Here is a 21,621-nt window from a genome sequence, read left to right as displayed (position 1 = left end):
TTAAAAATAACCAGAAATAGTGTTTATGTTGGCCTAACAAAGCCTGAACTTAGTCAAAGCTCTACAATTACAAAATGCCTGAACATCTCTAGTACTCTGTAGAAAAGGACTTCTAAAGGCTTGAGGAAAGCATATGTTTGTTCCTTTTATGTGCAATCTGCTCGACCACCCACTAGCTGTAACCCCAGGGGGTCCCAGAGGAAATGCTCTTCATCACATCATTAAGAAATGAGGGGAGCAGCAGAATTCTTGATGCACTTGTGGTGGCCATTTTTTTATAGAGTGTAGGTGACAGTGGGGAAAGTTCCAATGGAATTGGTTCCTTTAGTTCAGGGAGAATAATGGATCTTTGAAGTGGTAGAAGTGACACAAATTGCAGCTAAGCTTCCTCCAGATGTGGTTTCTTTAATGGAACAAATCAACACCGTCCCTGGCATATGTTAGGCTGCTGTTGACTTAGCAAGTTTGTTCTTCCCATCTGGATCAGTAAGCAAAGAGGGAAGAGTTTTCATTTAAATGGAAAGACCAGCGTATCTTTACATCTTACTCTCAGAGCTCTGTCAGCTCTCTTGCTCTTACCCCCAGGAGCATGTTACCTCAGTGCCCAAACATCATGCCTGTCCTTTACACTGATGACCTTATACTAATTGACCATGGTGAGGAGAAACTAACGACTCCCTAGATTAGGGGTCCCCATCCCCAGGGCCATGGATTGCCAGTGGTCCCCGGCCTGTTAGGAACCAGGCCCCACAGCAGGAGGTGAGTGGAGGGCGAGCTCCTGTCAGAGCAGTGGTGGCATTAAATTCCCAGAGGAGCACGAACCCTCCTGTGAACTGCACACGCACGGGATCTAGGTTGCACACTACTTATGAGAATCTAATGTCTGATCATCTGAGGAAGAGCTGAGGTGGTGATGCGATAAGTGTATTGCCTTGAATCATTCTGAAAGCATTCCCCCCTGCCCCACCACATCCTTGGAAAAATTGTCTTCCATGAAACCAGTCCCTGGTGCTAAAAAGTTTGGGGACCGTTGCCCTAGATGACTTAATAGGACAAATACACATTAGAGGGCAGGAGATAAACTTGGTCAAAAGTTAAGGGTCTGCCACATAGCTGAAGCTTACAGACATTTTGGGATATCCTTTCTAAAGTAAGAGACAAGATGCTCTACCTTGCACCATCCACCTTGAAGACAAACACTCTCTGGATATGGGAATAAAATATGCCACATTTGGGCATGCTGCTCCAGCCCATATACTAGATAAGTAATAAGGCTAGCAGGCACCAGTGAGACATGGTGTAAGAAAGAACACAGTAGCAGGTTCATAATGTGGGGCAAGCTGCCCTACCACTTGGGCTTTATAGCCCAGCAGTCCCAACAGTGTTGGAAATATCTCTGACTGTGAAAGACTGTGTGGGGTCTCTAAAGCATCCTAATGGGAGGATCATAGCACAGACTTCTAGGGTTTAGGAGTAAGGTAGTGCCTGGCAACCCACTCCAGTGTTCTTGCCTGGGGAATCCCAGGGATGGGGGAGCCTGGTGGGCTTCTGTCTATGGGGTCACACAGAGTCGGACACGACTGAAGTGACTTAGCAGCAGCAGTAGCAGTGCCTTTCTCTGTCAAAAACTACTTGAAAAATTGTTCTGGGCTAGCTACTAGGCCCTAGTAGAGACTGGAAGCTTGTCAGTAGGATACCAAATGCTGTGTTTAAGAACTGACGTGGATTTTATTTAATCCACTGAACTGTGAAATGGAGTATACAGCATCATTCAGTATAAGGTAGATGCGGTGTATATGAGAATGGGTCTGAAAGGTCCAGAAGCCCAAAGGAAGATATATAAGCAGTTGGCTCAGACTTCAGCACCTACTAATGCTGCATTGGCTTCTCTTCATCACCATACTTTTGGCTTCACCGGGAGTCACTTGTGACGTTGACAGAGGGAGAGTGTACTTGGTCTAATTCGCCATGAATCTGCAAAATCCAAAAATAGACAGCCACTAGATTCAGTTCAGTTCAGTTCAGTTCAGTTCAGTCGCTCAGTCGTGTCCGACTCTCCGCGACCCCATGAATCACAGCACGCCAGGCCTCCCTGTCCATCACCAACTCCCGGAGTATACTCAAACTCATGTCCACAGAGTCGGTGATGCCATCCAGCCATCTCATTCTCCGTCGTCCCCTTCTCCTCCCGCCCCCAACCTTTTCCAGTGAGTCAACTCGTCGCATGAGGTGGCCAAAGTATTGCAGTTTCAGCTTTAGCATCAGTCCCTCCAATGAACATCCAGGATTGATCTCCTTTAGAATGGACTGGTTGGATCACTAGATTACAATCCCTCAATTAGCCCAGAAAGCAGTCAAAGGATATTCACCCAATGAGCACAACTGAAGGAAGCTACACTTCATATATGAGTAGGGGATAGAATCTTACTGACTATGAGCAGTAACTAAAAGTTTCTCAGTTGACTGGGGTCTTGGAAATAATTAAGTTGGAAAACTGGTGATTAGGTCTGCAGAGACAGATGCTAAGAATGGGCACTGAATATATTGATGTCCTTGTGAATGTCCTCCAAAGGGCTTAGATGAGGCAAAACTTTGTTTGTAGTCACGCAGATAAGATGATCCATCCTGTGGATGTCAGCATTTTCCCCCAAAATTCAGTGATTCTTGCCGCCTCTTCTTAGTCTCTTCTGCTTCTGTTAGATTTGCCATTACTTTCTTTTATTGTGGCCATCCTTGAATAAGATGTTCCCTGGATATCTCCAATTTTCTTGAAGAGATCTCTAGTTTTACCTATTCTATTGTTTTCCTCTGGTTCTTTGCATTGTTCATTTAAAAGGCTTTCTTACCTGTCCTTGCTGTTCTCGGGAACTCTGTATTTGGTTGGGTATATCACTCCCTATCTCCTTTGTCTTTTGCTTTTCTTCTTCTTTTCTCAATTATTTGCGAGGCTTCCACAGACAACCGCTTTGCCTTCTTGTATTTCTTTATCTTGGGGATGGTGTTGGTCACCACCTCCTGCACAATGTTACAAACCCCTGCCCATAGTTCTTCAGGCACTCTATCAGATCCAATCCCTTGAATATATTCATCACCTCCATTCTATAATCGTAAGGGATTTAATTTAGGTCATATCTGAATGACCTAGTGGTTTTCCTCGCTTTCTTCAATTTAAGCCTGAATTTTGCAGTAAGGATCTGATGATCTGAGCCACAGTCAGCTCCAGGTCTTGTTTTTGCTGAGTATAGAACTTCTCCATCTTCAGCTGCAAAGAACATAATGTCTGATTTCGATATTGACCATCTGGTGATGTCCATGTGTAGAGTCATCTCTTGTGATGTTGGCAGAGGCCTTTTACCATGACCAGTGCATTCTCTTGGCAAAACTCTGTTAGCCTTTGCCCTGCTTTATTTTGTACTCAAAGGCCAAACTGCCTGTTACTCCAGGGATCTCTTGACTTCCTACTTTTGCATTCCAAACACCTATGATAAAAAGGACATCTTTTTTTCGTGTTAGTTATAGAAGGTCTTGTAGGTCTTCATAGAACTGGTCAACTTCATTCTTTTTTTTGGTACTAGTGGTTGGGGCATAGACTTGGATTGCTATGACATTGAATGATTTGCTTTGGAAATGAACCAAGAGCATTCTGTCATTTTTGAGACTGCACCCAAGTACAGCATTTCGGACTTTTTTGTTGACTATGAGAGCTACTCCATTTCTTCTAAGGGATTCTTGCCCACAGTAGTAGATATAGTGGTTATCTGAGTTAAATTAGCCCATTCCCATCCATTTTAGTTCACTGATTCCTAAAATTTTGATGTTCACTCTTGCCATCTCGTGCTTGACCACTTCCAGTTTACCTTGATCTATGGACCTAACAATCTAGGCTCCCATGCAGTATTGCTCTTTACAGCATCGGACTTTACTTTCACCACCAAACACATCCGCACTGAGCATCATTTCCACTTTGACCCAGCCTCTTCATTCTTTCTGGGGCTGTTTCTACACTCTTCCCCAGTAGCATACTGGACACCTACTGATCTGGGGGGCTCATCTTCCAGTGTCATATCTTTTTGCCTTTTCATACTGTTCATGGAGTTCTTAAGGCAAAAATTCTGAAGTAGCTTGCGACTCTTTTGTCCAGTGGATCATGTTTTATTAGAACTCTCCACCATGACCCATCCACTTAGGTGACCCTGCACAGTGTGACTCATAGCTTCATTGGGTTACACAAAGCTGTGATCCATGTGATCATTTTGGTTAGCTTTCTGTAATTGTGGTTTTCGTTCTGGAGGCTGTGAGATTATAGTTCTTACTTCTTCTGTCTGCCCTCTGATGGATGAGGACAAGAGGCTTATGGAAAGAATACACAGAAGAACTAAACAGAAAAGGTCTTAATGATCCAGATAACCATGATGATGTGGTCACTCACCTAGAGCCAGACATCCTGAGGTGTGAAGTCAAGTGGGCCTTAGAAAGCATCACTACAAACAAAGCTAGTGGAAGTGATGGAATTCCAGCTGAGCTATTTCAAATCCTAAAACATGATGCTGTTAAAGTGCTGCACTCAATATGCCAGCAAATTTGGAAAACTCAACAATGGTCACAGGACTGAAAAAGTTCAGTTTTCATACCATTCCGAAAGAAAGGCAATGCCAAAGAATGTTCAAACTACCATATAATTGTGCTCATTTCACATGCTAGCAAGGTAGTGCTCAAAATCCTTCAAGCTAGGCTTCAGATGTACATGAACCAATAACTTCCAGATGTACTAGCTGGATTTACAAAAGGCAGAGAGATCAGAGATCAAATTGCCAACATCTATTGGATTATAGAAAAAACAAGGGCATTCCAGATAAACATCTACTTCTGCTTCATTGACTACACTAAAGCCTTTTACTGTGTGGATCACAACAAAGCGGAAAATTCTTAAAAGAGCTAGAAATACCAGACCACCTTACCTGTCTCCTGAGAAACCTGTATGCAGGACAAGAAACAGCAGTTAGAACCCGACATGGAACAAGGTACTAACCGATTAAAAATTGAAAAAGCAGTATGTACGTCAAAGTTGTATATTTTTACTCTGCTTATTTAACTTCTATGCAGAGTACATGATGCAAAATGCCAGACTGGATGAATCACAAGTTGTATCAAGATTACCAGGAGAAATATCAGCAGTCTCAGATACGCAGATGATATCACTCTAATGGCAGAAAGCAAAGAGAGACTAAAGGGCCTCATGATGAGAGTGAAAGAGAATGAAAAAGGTGGCTTAAAACTCAACATTCAAAAACTAAGATCATGGCATCTGGTTCCATCATTTCATGGTAAATAGGTGGGGAAAAAGTGGAAACAATGGCAGATTTTATTTTCTTGTGCTCCAAAATCACAGCAGATGGTGACTGCAGACATGAAATTAAAAAATGCTTGCTCTTTGGAAGAAAAGCTATGACCAACCTAGACAGCGTATTAAAAAGCAGAGACATTACTTTGCCAACAAAGTAGTATAGCCAAAACTATGGTTTTTCCAGTAGTCATATATGAATGTGAGAGTTGGACCATAAAGAAGGCTGAGCACTAAAGAACTGATGCTTTCGAATTGTGGTGCTGGAGAAGACTCGAGAGTCCTTTGGACTACAAGGAGATCAAGCCAGTCAATCCTAAAGGAAATCAATCCTGAATATTCATTGGAAGAACTGATGCTGAAGCTCCAATGCCTTGGCCACCTAATGCAGAGAGCCAGCTCATTGGAAAAGACACTTTTGCTGGGAAAGATTGAGGGCAAGAGGAGAAGGGGGCAGAAGAGGATGAGATGGTTGGATGGCATCATTTGCTTAATGGACATGAGTCTAAGCAAACTCCAGGAGATAGTGAAGGACAGGGAAGTCTGGCATGCTGCTGTTCATGGGCTTGCTAAGAGTCAGACATAACTTGGTGACTGAACAACAGCAACCACTCAGTGACTGCTCAGATTGTCCAGGCTCCAGGGATGGAAGCTATACCTAGACTCATAAATATAGTCTTTTCTTTACTAAGGCCATTCTAGCTATATAGTCACCGCTGACTGTACAGCAAAAGTTATAGCTTTGCTCTCCATAATGGGATATGCTGGCTACCCAGTGGCTGGCTAATTATACTGGGCGCTTCCCATAATACAGGAGGGACCCTTCTGTCTTCAGAATGATAAGCATTCTGAATATGTACTATGTTTTATTTCTCTGGTCCATCACTCTGTCAGAAATACCATTTATTACATTATGCCTACCCATCATCATTTTATTCCATACAACACTATCTACAACCAGGCAACTCATGTACAGCAAAGAACTGTGGTCATGGACTCAGAACAACAAAATACACTCATCATTGCCTAGAAACAGCTGACTTTGGCAGAATGGCAGTAAGACTTGCTGACATTCAGCTATAGCACCAGCTAGGAGCCATCTAGTAGTAAGCTAATACACATGAATAATAATTTCCTATTTTATTTATTCTTTTTTGTTTATTTATTCTCAAAACAGTCCTCATCCATAACTGAGCTCTGTATTTCTAATTATATGGTCATTTCCATCTCAAATTCAACAAGTCCAAAGCTGAATTTCTTATGTTTCCCATCATAAAAGGGGTTTCTTTTCAGCATTCCTCCTGGCCTCAGTTTATGACACTTTCATTTACCTAGTCATCCAAGCCAGAAATGCAGATGTTGCCCTAGATTTCTTACCTTTAATAAACTCCTGTACATAACCCATCTTTAGGTCTTATTAATTGTGCTTCCAAAGTATCTCACAAATCTGACACTTCTCCCACTGCCAACTGCAGCATGTCATCATCCTCAAGTCTACTTTACTGGGCAAGTCCTTCTAGTTGGTCTCTGTCTCTAGTAGCTCCTCTGCTTGTTTGTTGTTTAGTTGCTTCAGTCGTGTCCGACTCTTTGCGACCCCATGGACTGTAGCCCGCTGGGCCCCTCTCTATATAAATCGTGAGGTGATATTTTTAAAACTGATTAAATCACTTCCTTACCTGAAACCTATTTGGAGCTTTGCATCACTTACATCCCATGTAATATTCCTTTTCCCTAGGTTGCTCTTTTCTGTCTCAGCAACCTGGCAACAAGTTCTTCATCTTTTGATATTTGGCTCAAATATCTCCTTCTGAAGTTTCACCTGACTTACCTAGACATAGTTCATCACTTTCTTTTGAAGCGCCCCATAGGTCTTTTATATACTCAGTTGTAATGATTTTGTGATTATCTGTCTATTTGTCTGCCATCTCCACTAGATTTTTAGCCCCTAAAGTACAGAAATTCTGTTCTATTAACTTAGCAAGAGAGTTCCAGAAAAACATCTATTTCTGCTTCATTGACTATGCCAAAGCCTTTGACTGTGTGGATCACAGTAAACTGTGGAAAATTCTGAAAGAGATGAGAATACCAGACCACCTGACCTGCCTCTTGAGAAACCTGTATGCAGGTCAGGAAGCAATAGTCAGAACTGGACATGGAACAACAGACTGGTTCCAAATAGGAAAAGGAGTGCGTCAGGGCTGTATATTGTCACCTTGCTTATTTAACTTATATGCAGAGTACATCATGAGGAACGCTGGGCTGGAAGAAGCACAGGCTGGAATCAAGATTGCTGGGAGAAATATCAATAATCTCAGATATGCAGATGACACTACCCTTATGGCAGAAAGTGAAGAGGAACTCAAAAGCCTCTTGATGAAAGTGAAAGAGGAGAGTGAAAAGGTTGGCTTGAAGCTCAACATTCAGAAAACAAAGATCATGGCATCTGGTCCCATCACTTCATGGGAAATAGATGGAAAAACAGTGGAAACAGTGTCAGACTTTGTTTTATTGGGCTCCAAAATCACTGCAGATGCTGATTGCAGCCAGGAAATTAAAAGACGCTTACTCCTTGGAAGGAAAGTTATGATCAACCTTGATAATATATTAAAAAGCAGAGACATTACTTTGCCAACCAAGGTCCGTCTAGTCAAGGCAATGGTTTTTCCCGTGGTCATGTATGGATGTGAGAGTTGGACTGTGAAGAAAGCTGATCGCCGAAGAATTGATGCTTTTGAACTGTGGTGTTGGAGAAGACTCTTGAGAGTCCCTTGTACTGCAAGGAGATCCAACCAGTCCATTCTAAGGGAGATCGATCCTGGGTGTTCATTGGAAGGACTGATGCTAAAGCTGAAACTGCAATACTTTGGCCACCTCATGCGACGAGTTGACTCACTGGAAAAGACTCTGATGCTGGGAAGGGTTGGGGGCGGGAGGAGAAGGGGACGACCGAGAATGAGATGGCTGGATGGCATCACCAACTCTGTGGACATGAGTTTGAGTGAACTCCGGGAGTTGGTGATGGACAGGGAGGCCTGGCCTGCTGTGATTCATGGGGTCGCGGAGAGTCGGACATGACTGAGCGACTGAAGTGAGTGAAGTGTGAACTTAGTTCCTAGTTACTGGACCTCAGACCCACTAGATGCTTAATGAATATATGTTCTTTCTCGCTGAGTGAATGAATGCATTAATCCTTATATCTGAGTGTTGTTTCATTTTTATAGGGTTGCAAGGGATGAATGAGAAATTCTGCTTTGTGTGCTTTGGTCACTTATGGCATTTAAATACTTCCATTTGACTGCTGCTGATAATCAATAGTTGGCAAAATCTTGATTTTTTTTTTTTAACCTCTGTCTTATTAAAAGAACTTTGATCTTCACATCAGGTAGATCTACACATCTTTCCTGTGTACCTACAGATCTTAGCTCTCCTCGACCTCATTTCCAGTTTCAACATTGGTTGTTACTAGGTCTTTGCATTTAAATTTCTCTCCCTGTCATAATATTTAGACAAAGTTTAATTAAAAAATTTAAACATGAAATATTTTAGTTTAGAAAGAATATGAGGACATTTTAAGGGAATATATTGCAATATCACTTATAAAGTCAAATTTTATATTTTTTGTTTTCTTTTAAAACACCACCTTATAAAACAAGTTATGATTATTATAAAGCAGTCTTTATTTCTGATCACTGTTATATTTGAAATTCTGTTTGTACTGGCTAGCTTGTTTTTGTTTTATGATTGTTATAGCCCACTAATAGTGACTAACATTTAAAGAGTTCAAAACAGAATTATATTATTGGAATAAATCTCTTAATTCTCTGTAAAACAAAGTATGAGAGCAAAAATAGATATCTGAATTGTCTACTATATTTAAAAAAAGGAATATCATTCAGGTTTTCAGATCTGATCTTAAGTGTTTGTGTATTTGGAAAGGTAAAACATGGAGTAATTGATTAAAAATGCATTCACCCCCAGTCTTCCAGTATTTTTTAATTTCTAAATGTATTTTTGTTATGGCATGAGAATTAGTTAATAAATCTGGGCCAGTGGATACCATCATTCTTTCATTCATTTAAAATAGGTGCCTATTTGTTCAGGGCATAGAGGATAGAGTAGAAGATCGCAAGTTTTATGAAGGAATTTCACCTCTGTACACGATGCTTTGCAAACAGTTGGCACTCAATATTTATTAAATGAATAACTGAACAAAGACCTATAGAAAAATTGTGAAATCATAGTTTATTATAACTTGTACTCTTACTAAACAATATAAATCAAGAGGTATGTTCCTGCTTCTATAAAATACATTAGTTCTCATGGATTATTGGGGCTTCCCTGGTGGCTCAGAATGTAAAACATCTGCCTGCAGTGTGGGAGACCCGGGTTTGATTCCTGGGTCGGGAAGATCCCCTAGAGAAGGAAATGGCAATCCACTCCAGTACTCTTGCCTGGAAAATCCCATGGACAGAGGAGCCTGCTAGCCTACGTCCACAGGGTCCACAAAGAGTTGGGCATGACTGAGCAACTTCACTTTCTTTCTTTCTTTCTCATGAATTATTATCCATTTAAAGGCTAACAAAGTGGAAACTTCCTGAATGCAGGGCCATATCTTGTCACTGTCGTATCTCTTGTCACAGGATTGTATAAGCTTTCTTTTATTGAATGCTTACTATGTGCTAGTCATTGTCCTAAATGTTTTACAGGGATTTACACTTCTAAACCTCTCAAGAAAGATAGGAGGAAGTAGTGGGGTTTTTTTTGAAGTATAGTTGATTTACAATACTGTCTTAGTTTCAAGTGTACAACATAGTGATTGAATATTTTTAAAGATTGTACTCCACTTAATATTATTATAAAACACTGGCTGTATTTTCCTGTGCTGTACAATATATCAATCCTTGTTGCTTATCTATTTTATACATGGTCGTATGAACTCCCTCCCCCTTCTCTCTCACCGTTGGTAACCTGCTAGTTTGTTCTCTACATCTGTGGGTCTGTTTTTGTTTTATTACATATATTTAATTTGTTTTAGTTTTTAGGTGAGCCATATGACTTTCTAAGTTACTCTTTCGGGGTTTATTGCATTGCCTATGAAACAAATGGGATAGTTATTTGGTCTCTTAAGATCCTTTGACTCTGTAATTCTATACTTAGGTTTTCCATGTATCACAACAGTGCAGCTTACTGAGAGGTGATTTTGAAATGAGGCTTCTCTAGTTAGTGTGGTTGATTAAGCTGCTTTGTTTTTTTCCAGATGATCCCATCACATACAACTTGACTTCAGTTCAATCGCTCAAATTAAAAAAGATGAAAACTTTGTTTACTATGTAAATAGTTTGCAATAATGTATATTAACTGCGTCCACTCGCAGTCACCTAATTCAAAGGATTTACATCACTCTTCTTTTCCTATATGTAGGTACTACGCAGGAAACCTGGAGGCTAAGTCAACAAACTACGAAACTCTAGGTTTAATTCAAACAGCAACAAAAGGCCTATTAAGAACTATTGAAGATGGTGGAATAGATTCTGTGATGGAATGGGAAGTGGATGAAGTGCTGAACTGGACAAATACACTCAACTTTGATGAGTAAATATATGTTGCTATTATTCTTGGGGAGCAAGGGCATGCATCAGGCATCAGGGCAGTCAATATTTTTCTAGTATTTCTCACTCCCACGTTGGATCTTGGGGGGCACTAACATACTCTTAAAAACTCCTTGCATATGTATTATCTGTATAGGAAGAAAAGAAGAGGAAATGAGAGAGAAATATAAAAAAGGATGATCTGAAAGTAGAAAAAAGAAAAATAGATTTAGGTGTTCTTTATTGCCAGACTTTATTCTTATGCCTTAGTTTAACTCTGTTTTACTCTTACTTTGGGATACAGAAACCAAGCTAAGAACATGAAATTAATAATATAAAGAATTTCCTTAATCTGTATTCCCTAATCTTCCTGTGTGGGACATTAAAAAGTTATTTTTTTAGTGACATATTTTGGCCCTTGAAAAACATTTTTAGGATTTTTTTTTGTGTGATGGAAATTAAAAAATACTTCATGTAGCCATTGAGTTCAGTTGCTCAGTCGTGACCGACTCTTTGTGACCCCATGAATCACAGCACGCCAGGCCTCCCTGTCCATCACCAACTCCCAGAGTTCACTCAAACCCATGTCCATCGAGTCGGTGATGCCATCCAGCCATCTCATTCACTGTCGTCCCCTTATCCTCCCGCCCCCAATCCTTCCCAGCATCAGAGTCTTTTCCAGTGAGTCAACTCGTCGCATGAGTTGGCCAAAGTATTGGAGTTTCAGCTTTAGCATCAGTCTTTCCAATGAACACCCAGGATTGATCTCCTTTAGAATGGACTGGTTGGATCTCCTTGCAGTCCAAGGAACTCTCAAGAGTCTTCTCCAGCACCACAGTTCAAAAGCATCAATTCTTTGGCGATCAGCCTTCTTCACAGTCCAACATGTAGCCATTAGGGCAATTCAAATCAAAATGATAATAAGATCCTGTTAGATAGCTATCTCTACAAAGATAGCTATAATTAAAAAGACATGGTGATCAGTGTTGGCAAGAATTTGGAGAAATTGAAGTCCTTATATACTCTTTGTAGGAACGTACAATGGTGTAGCCATTTTGGAAAACAATCAGGAAATGGTTCCTCAAATGGTTCAAACTTGAGTTGCCATATAATACAGCATTTCTACTCCTCAGTATATACCCAGTTCAGTTCAAGAAAAATGAAAACAGATGCCCATAAAAACTTTACATGAATGTTCATAACATTGTTATTCATAATATCCAAGAATTAGAAACAGTCTATTCATGAACTGATGATTAAAATGTGACATATCCAAATAACGAAATATTATTTGGCAATAAAAAGAAATGCTCCAACTTTGATGAACCTACTAAATGAAAGAAGTCAGTTACAAAGGAACATATATTGTATGGCTCCACTTGTATTGAAATGTTAAGAATAGGCAAATTTATGGAGATAGAAAGTAGATTAGTGGTTGCCTAGGGCTGAGATTTGTGGGGATTGGGAAGTGGTGGCTAAAGGGTGTGAAGTTTCTTTTTGGAATAATGAAATGTTCTAAAATCAGTCATGGTGATGGATGCACAACTCTCTGAATACAATGAAAAGCCATTGAATTGTACACTTTAAATGGGCACATTTTATGGTATGTGAATTATTCTCAGTAAAGCTTTAAAAATATTCAATATTTACTCAGCTACAATAATGATGTGAATACTGCGTGGATAAAGAATTGGAAAAAATAAAGATAGTAAAGAAATGTAAGACAAAGGAAGAAATTCAGAAGAAGGAGATAAAAACATGAAATAGGAATAATTAGGTTGACTGACATTGAACAGGGAATTCCCAGGTGGCTCAGTGGTAAAGAACCCACCTGCCAATGCAGAAGATGCAGGAGACACCAGTTCTATCCCCGGGTCTGAAGGGAGGAGGAGATGGCTACCCAATCCAGTATTCTTGCCTGGAGAATCAATCCCATGGACAAAGGAGCCTGGCAGACTACAGTCCATGGGGTTGCAAAGAGTCAGGCATGATTGAGCAACTGAGCATGCACTCACACTATTGAACAATAAACCAGAGAAAAAGAGGCCAGAGGAAGCAGAAAAGAAAACAATGAGAAAAGCAAAGAGGAAAGAAGAAAAAGGGAAGAATGACTAACAAAAAAAGAAAATAAGAATATACGAGAAGGAACTGGCAACCCACTACAATATTCTTGCCCAGAGAATCCTATGGATTCTCTGGTAGACTACAGTCCATGGAGTCCCAAAGAGTCGGACACAACTGAGCAACTAACACACATGCAAACACAGAAAAAAATGATAATCATGGGAAAGATACTTTGAAATAAAAAGAAAACACAAGGAATAAAGAGCTAATTATCCATAATAGATGTGCTAAAGTACTTTTTAATAAATACTGCAAAGGTTTTATGACTCAGTAACCCCATTATCTCATCCAGACATAGTACTGAGATTCCTTACAGATAGCACATTTATGGTTTCTGGAGCACTGAATAAATACAAGTGGTAATAATGATGTAAGAAATGACATCCAAAGAATGAGATGTGATGCTGTACTTTTGCTTTCCTAAGAAGGTAGAGAAAGAGAGAGGTAGGGGAGGTCCATCTTGATTGAGTTTATAAGGGCAGGATAGAGAATTCTCTCAAGTAAACTTTTGAAATCCTGTTCTGCTTTTCCCTTATACAGTTGACTAATTCAACAAAGAGCCAGCAAGCTTCAGTAAAAGATTACAAATAATCCATAGCCACTATCCTATATTGAAAAGAATGGATACATGTATATGTATGGCTGAGTCCCTACACTGTTCACCTGAAACTGCCACAACATTGTTAATCAGCTATATCCCAATATAAAATAAAAAGTTTGAAGTTTTAAAAAAAAGAATAAAACAATTGAGTTCAAAGGAAAGAGATAAACAGACATCTCAGGCTACACAAGACTTTCCCCACTATCATCCCTTAACACCCTTCACTGGTAGATGAAGAAGTTTCCTAATGGCTTCTCATTGTGGAGAAAAGAATAAAAACAGACCAAAATAGGAAGATCTGAAGTGGTTTTCTGGTATCATGTACTGTATATGGAGTAGGATAATTACATCTAGTTTTGATATGGTGACACTACTCAGATTTTCCATTTAGAAAAATGTAGACTATTCATGTTTCCAAATTATATACTTCTATCAGTTCATTCTATGACTTGAGCATAATTTGGGACCAACTTGGAACTGTTAGCACGTTTTTCTAATGAGCTCCAGACAACAGAAATTTCAAATGGAATCCAGCATGATTATTTGGGAATATTTCAGTAGTATTACAGACCACAGGGGCTTCCCTGGTGGCTCAGATGGTAAAGAAACTGCCTGCAATGCAGAGACCTGGGTTTGATCCCTGGGTCGGGAAGACCCCTGGAGGAGGAAATGGCTACCCACTCCACTATTCTTGCCTAGAGAATTCCATGGACAAAGGAGCCTGTTGAGCTATAGTCCATGGGGTTGCAAAGAGTTAGACATGACAGTGTTTTACACTTTCACAGACCACAACTTACTGATTATCTCAAGTAAGATCAAAATTTGCAAACACTTTCCCATAGCCAAGAGCAGACATTAGGTATAAATATCTTCTTCCCAGTGTATGTATGGTCTCCACAGTCCATTTTCCTCTTACATCTTTGTAGTTCTCTAGATATTTGTAACTGGCTTGATAATACCTTATTTGAAGAGAATTTCAAAGACTGATATTTTCTCTGAATTGGTAGCCACTAATTCCTTGGACTGGTTGGATCTCCTTGCAGTCCAAGGGACTCTCAAGAGTCTTCTCCAACACCACAGTTCAAAAGCATCAATTCTTCGGCGATCAGCTTTCTTCACAGTCCATGGGGGTGGGAGGAGAAGGGGACGACGGAGAATGAGATGGCTGGATGGCATCACCGACTCTGTGGACATGAGTTTGAGTGAACTCCGGGAGTTGGTGCTGGACAGGGAGGCCTGGCGTGCTGTGATTCATGGGGTTGTGGAGAGTCGGACATGACTGAGCGACTGAGAGGAACTGAACTGAACTGAATTCCTTGGAGAGAATCTTTCAAAATCTATAGACAGTTTTTGATAGTTGGACCATTAGAATGACATAAATGTGTTGAACACTGATACTGAGTGATACAAACCAGTTTCTTCCCAAAGGCTTTTGTGCTAGCCCCTTGTTACGGCAGATGGATCTCTCCTGGAAAGAAACTGTGTACATCTCCAGATGAGCAGGGCAACAAGAGTGATCGAGTGAAATATTATTATAATTTTGAAGAATGGAAAGGCCAACTTCACTCTTGGACTCAAGGACACTGATGAGTACCCTCATAAATTCTGTAGTATCCAGAGACACATTGCTGCAGGCACTTAGAATAAAAAGCGATGCCTGCACTGCCGTTATTGAGTCACCTATAATACCACACAGTGGCCACTCTGCCTTTGATGGCATTCATCCTGCTGGATTTTCATGGGCATATTTTCTATTGAGACAGATGTTTCTCTTCCAGAATCTTCATAGTTTTCAAACTGCAAGTGAAGTTTAACATAACATATTAAGTCATCAGCAGCTAGGCTATCTAAAATAATTTTCTGATGTTCTATTTGGCAAGAACTCTCAATGGGTAATATCTATGTCTGAACCTGCCCCTTTGACTTCTAAGACAAGTGGTTATATTACCTCTCTGACTAGGGACTTTCCCCAGGCCATTAAGATGTTAAATTCTGTGATAGATTCCACATACACTTTACTTTGCTAATATCTTTAAAAAATTCCAAAAATTTCTTAGAAAGACAGATCAGCTTTATGATATAAACAGCATGAAAATGATACAATCAAGTTGTTGCTTCTATTTGTAAAAATTTTATTTCTTATTGGTTACTACTATCATGTTCCCTATGAGAAGTTCTTTTTAAACAATTGAATAAATTCATATCTTGATCTCAGGTAAAGCAGGGAGAAATATCAATAACCTCAGATATGCAGATGATACCACCCTTATGGCAGAAAGTGAAGAGGAACTCAAAAGCCTCTTGATGAAAGTGAAAGAGGAGAGTGAAAAAGTTGGCTTAAAGCTCAACATTCAGAAAACTAAGATCATGGCATCTGGTCCCATCACTTCATGGGAAATAGATGGGGAAACAGTGGAAACAGTGTCAGACTTTATTTTTTGGGGGCTCCAAAATCATTGTAGATGCTAATTGCAGCCATTAAATTAAAAGATGCTTACTCCTTGGAAGGAAAGTTATGACCAACCTAGATAGCATATTAAAAAGCAGAGACATTACTTTGCCAACAAAGGTCCATCTAGTCAAGGCTATGGTTTTTCCAGTGGTCATGTATGGATGTGAGAGTTGGACTGTGAAGAAAGCTGAGGGCCGAAGAATTGATGCTTCTGAACTGTGGTGTTGGAGAAGACTCTTGAGAGTCCCTTGGACTGCAAGGAGATCCAACCAGTCCATTCTAAAGGAGATCAGTCCTGGGTGTTCATTGGAAGGACTGATGCTAAAGCTGAAACTCCAATACTTTGGCCAACTCGTGTGAAGAGCTGACTCACTGGAAGAGACTCTGATGCTGGGAGGGATTGGGGGCAGGAGGAAACGGGGACAACAGAGAATGAGATGGCTGGATGGCATCACCGATTCAATGGACATGAGTTTGAGTGTACTCCGGGAGTTGGTGATGGACAGGGAGGCCTGGCGTGCTGTGATTCATGGGGTCGCAAAGAGTCGGACACGACTGAGCGACTGAGAGGAACTGAACTGAACTGAAAGCAGGGTCAGTAATCACCCTCAAATATAGCATATGTTTGTGCCCCACACTGCCAGGGTTTAGCATGCAATTAATCAAAGGTCCTTTATCTTGGCTCCTTGAAAGTGAAATAAAGATCTTTCAGTATATAAATCTAAGGAAGCATGGTGATGGATACCCACTTTTCATAGTGCTTCTGAGCTGCCACTGAAAACACAAAGTCTGCCTAAATTTAAGGTTAAGCCAGATTGACCCATCAACTAAGAGACCCTGTGTTTCTGTTCAGTCACTAAGTCATGTCTGACTCTCTGACCCTATGGACTGCAGCATACCAGGCTTTCCTGTCCTTCACCATCTCCCAGAGTCTACTCAGACTCACTTCAGTTGATTTGGTGATTCCATCCAACCATCTCGTCCTCTGTCACCCTCTTCTCCTGCCTTCAGTCTTTCCCAGCATCAGGGTCTTTTCCAATGAGTTGGCTGTTCGCTTCAGGTGGCCAGAGTATTGGAGCTTCAGCTTCAGGGTCGGTCCTTCCAATGAGTATTTAGGATTGATTTCCTTTAGGATTGACTGACTTGATCTCCTTGTAGTCCAAATGACTCTCAAGAGTCTTCACAGTTTGAAAGCATCAATTCTTTGGCGCTCAGCATTCTTTACGGTCCAACTCTCATGTTGGTACATGACTACCGGAAAAAACCATAGCTTTGACAATATGGACTTTTATTAGCAAAGTGATGCCTCTGTTTTTTAATATGCGTTATAGGTTTGTCATGGCCTTTCTTCCAAGGAGCAAGCATCTTTTAATTTCATGGCTGCAGTCACCATCTGCAGTGATTTTGGAGCCCGAGAAAATAGTCTGTCACTGTTTCCACTTTTCCCCATCTATTTGCCATGAAGGATGCCATGATTTTAGTTTTTGAATCTTGAGTTTTAAGGCAACTTTTCACTCTCCTTTTTCTCCTTCATCAAGAGGCTCTTTAGTTTCTCATCACTTTCTATCATTAGGGTTGTATCATCTACATATCTGAGGTTTCTTATATTTTCCTGGCAGTCTTGATCCCAGCCTGTGAGTCATCCAGCCTGGCATTTTGCATGATGTACACTACATAAGCAGAGTGATAATATACAATATGCAGCCTTGATACATGTACTCCTTTCCCAATTTTGAACCAGTCTGTTGTTCTGTCAGGTTCTAACTATTGCTTCTTGACCCGCATAGAGGTTTCTCAGCAGACAGGTAAAGTGGTCTAGTATTCCCATCTCTTTAAGAATTTTCCACAGTTTGCTCTGATCCACACAGTCAAAGGCTTTAGCGTAGTCAATGAAACAGTTGTTTTTCTGGAATTCCCTTGCTTTTTCTATGATCCAGTGAATATTTGCAATTTGATCTCTGGTTCCTCTGCCTTTTCTAAATCCAGCTTGTATATCTGGAAGTTCTCAGTTCACGTACTGCTGAAGATCCTGGAAGGGGTTTATACCACCTGCTATTATCTTGCATCTTTTCATTTAACAGTGACCCAGAAGTATTCCACTTACCATCATAGAATTCTTGGAGCAAAAAGAGGCAACAGTAACAAGAAGAGGTTGACATTAGACACACTGCATGTGTGCTGAGTCGCTTTAGTCATGTCTGACTCTTGTGACCCCGTGGACTGTAGCCCACCAGGCTCCTCTGTCCCTGGGATACTCCAGGCAAGAAAGCTGGAGTGGGTTGCCATGCCCTCCTCCAGGGGATCTTCCCAACCCAGAGATGGAACCTGAGTCTCTTTCATCTCCTGCATTGGCAGGTGGGTTCTTTACCACTAGTACCAACTGGAAGCCCTTAGACACAGTACTTAATTACAATTAAACACTGTTGCATAATTTATACCTTCACATAACAAAAAATTCAGGAATACAAAGTTAACAAGAGTAAAAGTAATTCAAGTGAAAATCAGCCTTTTCTGAATTACATAACAATTTTAATCCTCCTCCTCCTTTCTCAATCAACTTCTTTTTAGCACCTGCTGTGATCAACTTCTTACCTGATTTCTTGGGTACAGTTGTAAGAAAGGAAGTTTGGGAAAGGGGATACAGAACCTAAAATGAGATAGAATAAGTCACAGGAAACCTGGCCCTTGGAGCTTTCCCTCAGGTCACCATATTTATCCTTCCCTATCCACCTCTTCTCAGGCTACTCTTGTCTCCATATGTCAGTCTCTGTTTAAGGAGCTCAAGTGGCAGCTGCATGTTCCTTGTTTGAACATGACCTTGTGTTCACTGGACACAGCAAAGACAGCACCATTGCTCTAATAAGATCATAAACCAAGTGATTGAGATTTACATGTCAGAGACTGTAGGTCTGGCAATCCAGAACCAAGGATAAAGTTTTGTTGTTGAAGTTTTCTCATGACTTTCAAATTTTTTCCCTTCATACTTTTAATTTAGAATTTAACTAACATCTTAGCTGTCACTCAGTTGAGGACATGATCCAGCAGGAATGGAACAGTATGAAATGAGGAGATGTGTGCTGTGTGCTGGAGAGAGGCCAAAAGGCACCAATATGGTAGATGGTGGGCACCATTTTCATACCTCTTACAACTCCTTGTCCTAGGGGTTGCCTCAGGTGCATGAGAGCTACTTTGAGGTGGGAAGTCAAGAAATTAAGCATTTGGACTAGTGAATTTATCATCATTAATGTATGATTTCATAGAGAAAGTAGAATTTTAGAAGTAGTCCATGTACTAATGAATCACTTTATTATTTACTAATAAGTTGACTTAATTTAATGAATGCCTATATAATGTGCTTAGGTACATTGCCAACTGGAAGGAAATTGCTACAAGCAACTCTTCAGCTAACTTCAAAAGTAAGTGGTTTTTTAGCAATAATGGGAAATTGTGTGTGTGTGTGTGTGCTTTGTTGCTCTGTCAAATATGAATCTTTGTGACCCCATGCCCACCAGGCTTCTCTGTCCATGGGATTTCTCAGGCAAGACTATTGGAGTGGCTTGCCATTTCCTTCTCCTGTGGGAAATTCTCATAAGCCAAAACAATACATTCCACACATGTACACATTTTGAAGTACCTAACAAACACTTCTTCATTCCACACACTATACAGATAAATAAATTTACCAAGTCATTTTTGCCTTTATATATATAATTGTTATTTGGAAATAGAAGGAATTTTATATTTTATTTAGAGTTGGATAAAATGTTTCTTTTTCTAAAAAAATTAATCCTCTTTTAAAAATGTTGCATATCTTATGTTTCACTGATAATTTTTAATGAGCAAACTTGATTTGGCAAAATAAATGCTATTCTGGAAGTATCAATAATTCTAACATAGCCAAAGCCTAGTTATAGTTTTTATATAATTTGAGTGCATGAGTTCTGTCCATCTGTCACCTGTGATTGGCAGTAAAACAAAGAGGCTTTAATTGTGGAATGTTGATTCATGACTTCCTGGTTTTGATTTTTTGCTCTATTGTTTACAGGCTGTATAATCTTGGGCAAGTTACTAGCTTAGTTTCCTCATCTATAAAATGAAAATAACAATAGTACTTAACTCATGGACTCTTGTGGGGTAATGAGATAATACATGTAAAGAGCTTATAATAGTGCCTGGTGCATAGTACATACTCTAGTGGTGGTGATTTAGTTGCTAGGTCATGTCCAACTCTTATGATCCCATGGACTGTAGCTTGCCAGGTTCCTCTGTCCTTGGGATTTCCCAGGCAAGAATACTGGAGTGGGTTGCCATTGCCTTCTCCAGGGGATCTTCCTGATCCCAAGTCTCCTGGATTGCAGGCAGATTCTTTACCACTGAGCCACTAGGGAAGCCCTTAACCTATCTACTTATTTCCAACTCACTGGCACCACTACAGTCCAAGTTGCCATCATTTTCTGTGGGCTTCTGCAACATCTCCAAACTTATTCTCCTCCAGTCCATTCCCCATGCAACAGATAGTGATCTACAAATTTAAACCAGCATAATTAAAACAAAACACTTATTTAACGAACTTTTCTTTAGCAACTACCATGTTGAAGTGCTGTCTTGAAGTGCTTTATAAAATTGGTTCATTTGATCTTCAGAACGACCCAATGATACAGGTTCTATTACCCACATTTTATTTTATTATTATTTTTTTAAGGCCACTGGCTTTATTGATTTAAAAAACTTTACAAGGACAGTGACTGTTCTGCCCAAAAGATTGCCAAATGCATAAAAGAGACCACAGGTGGGGGTGGGGGGTGAGGGACAGGGCCAGGAATCCACTCAGAAAAGCTGTTAATTATTGTCACGAAACTGGCAGGGAAAGGAGAAGGAAGATGCATGCAAAGGTGAGAATTCCAAAAAAGTTGAAATGGTGAGGGGAGAGAACTCCCCAAAGGCCCTGGAGTCCATGGGAGGTGTGCACAACAACAGTAATCTCTTCCTTTGTAGAGGACGGAAGGGGAGTCCTCACTAGGCTACAAACTCTGGAGACTCAACGCTAGGGCTCGGGATCGGGGGCTCCCCAGACAGCATCACAAGAAGGCGTCACACCACTCTCGCAGGCAGCCAAAGCAGCCCCGGGACTGCTTGGCGTTGGCGCCACACGTGTCCTTCAGCCATTCCCGGAAGAGGTCTTCATCTTTCTTTTGGACCAGAAACTGGCCGAGGAGCACATAGGCCTTATCAAAGCCCCTTTCCTCCAGTTTCTTGCCCAGGACTTCGCCAATTCCGGCCAGGCTTCCCACTGGCTTCTCCCCCATGGGCTCTGCCACGAAGTCTCGGTGCTTTTGGGAGGTTGTCATCTCGATCAAGCTTAATCCGCAGCTCCCGTTCCTGTAACGGCTTCTCCCGCCACCCGGCTGCTCCCGCCACTACCTCAGCCCACTAGAACTTTCTTCCACTTCCTATTACCCATATTTTAAAGAGATGCCAAGTTACTTGTTCAAGGTCACACAGTCCCTGTGAGGGC

General features: G+C 40.6%; 1 protein-coding gene and 1 pseudogene across 2 annotated transcripts in view; one reads left to right on the top strand and one right to left on the bottom strand.

Moving 5' to 3' along the window:
* The window catches only part of C14H11orf65 (chromosome 14 C11orf65 homolog), a 70,387-nt gene that overhangs the window by 46,046 nt on the left and 2,720 nt on the right, over window positions 1-21,621 (top strand). For both annotated transcript variants that reach the window (XM_055422982.2, XM_055422981.2), the window contains 2 exons: window positions 10,763-10,933; window positions 19,467-19,522. In XM_055422982.2, coding sequence (XP_055278957.2) covers window positions 10,763-10,933; window positions 19,467-19,522 — 227 coding nt within the window. The remainder of the gene's footprint in view (window positions 1-10,762; window positions 10,934-19,466; window positions 19,523-21,621) is intronic.
* Window positions 21,162-21,541, bottom strand: LOC129554303 (barrier-to-autointegration factor pseudogene; annotated as a pseudogene).

The sequence above is a fragment of the Moschus berezovskii genome, chromosome 14 (genome assembly GCF_049115385.1).
Source record: "Moschus berezovskii isolate FMDL1 chromosome 14, NW_MosBer_1.0, whole genome shotgun sequence".
In the NCBI taxonomy this organism is placed as follows: Eukaryota; Metazoa; Chordata; class Mammalia; order Artiodactyla; family Moschidae; genus Moschus; species Moschus berezovskii.
The sequence above is the reverse complement of the archived record's forward strand: the minus strand, read 5'-3'. Positions and strand labels throughout refer to the sequence as shown.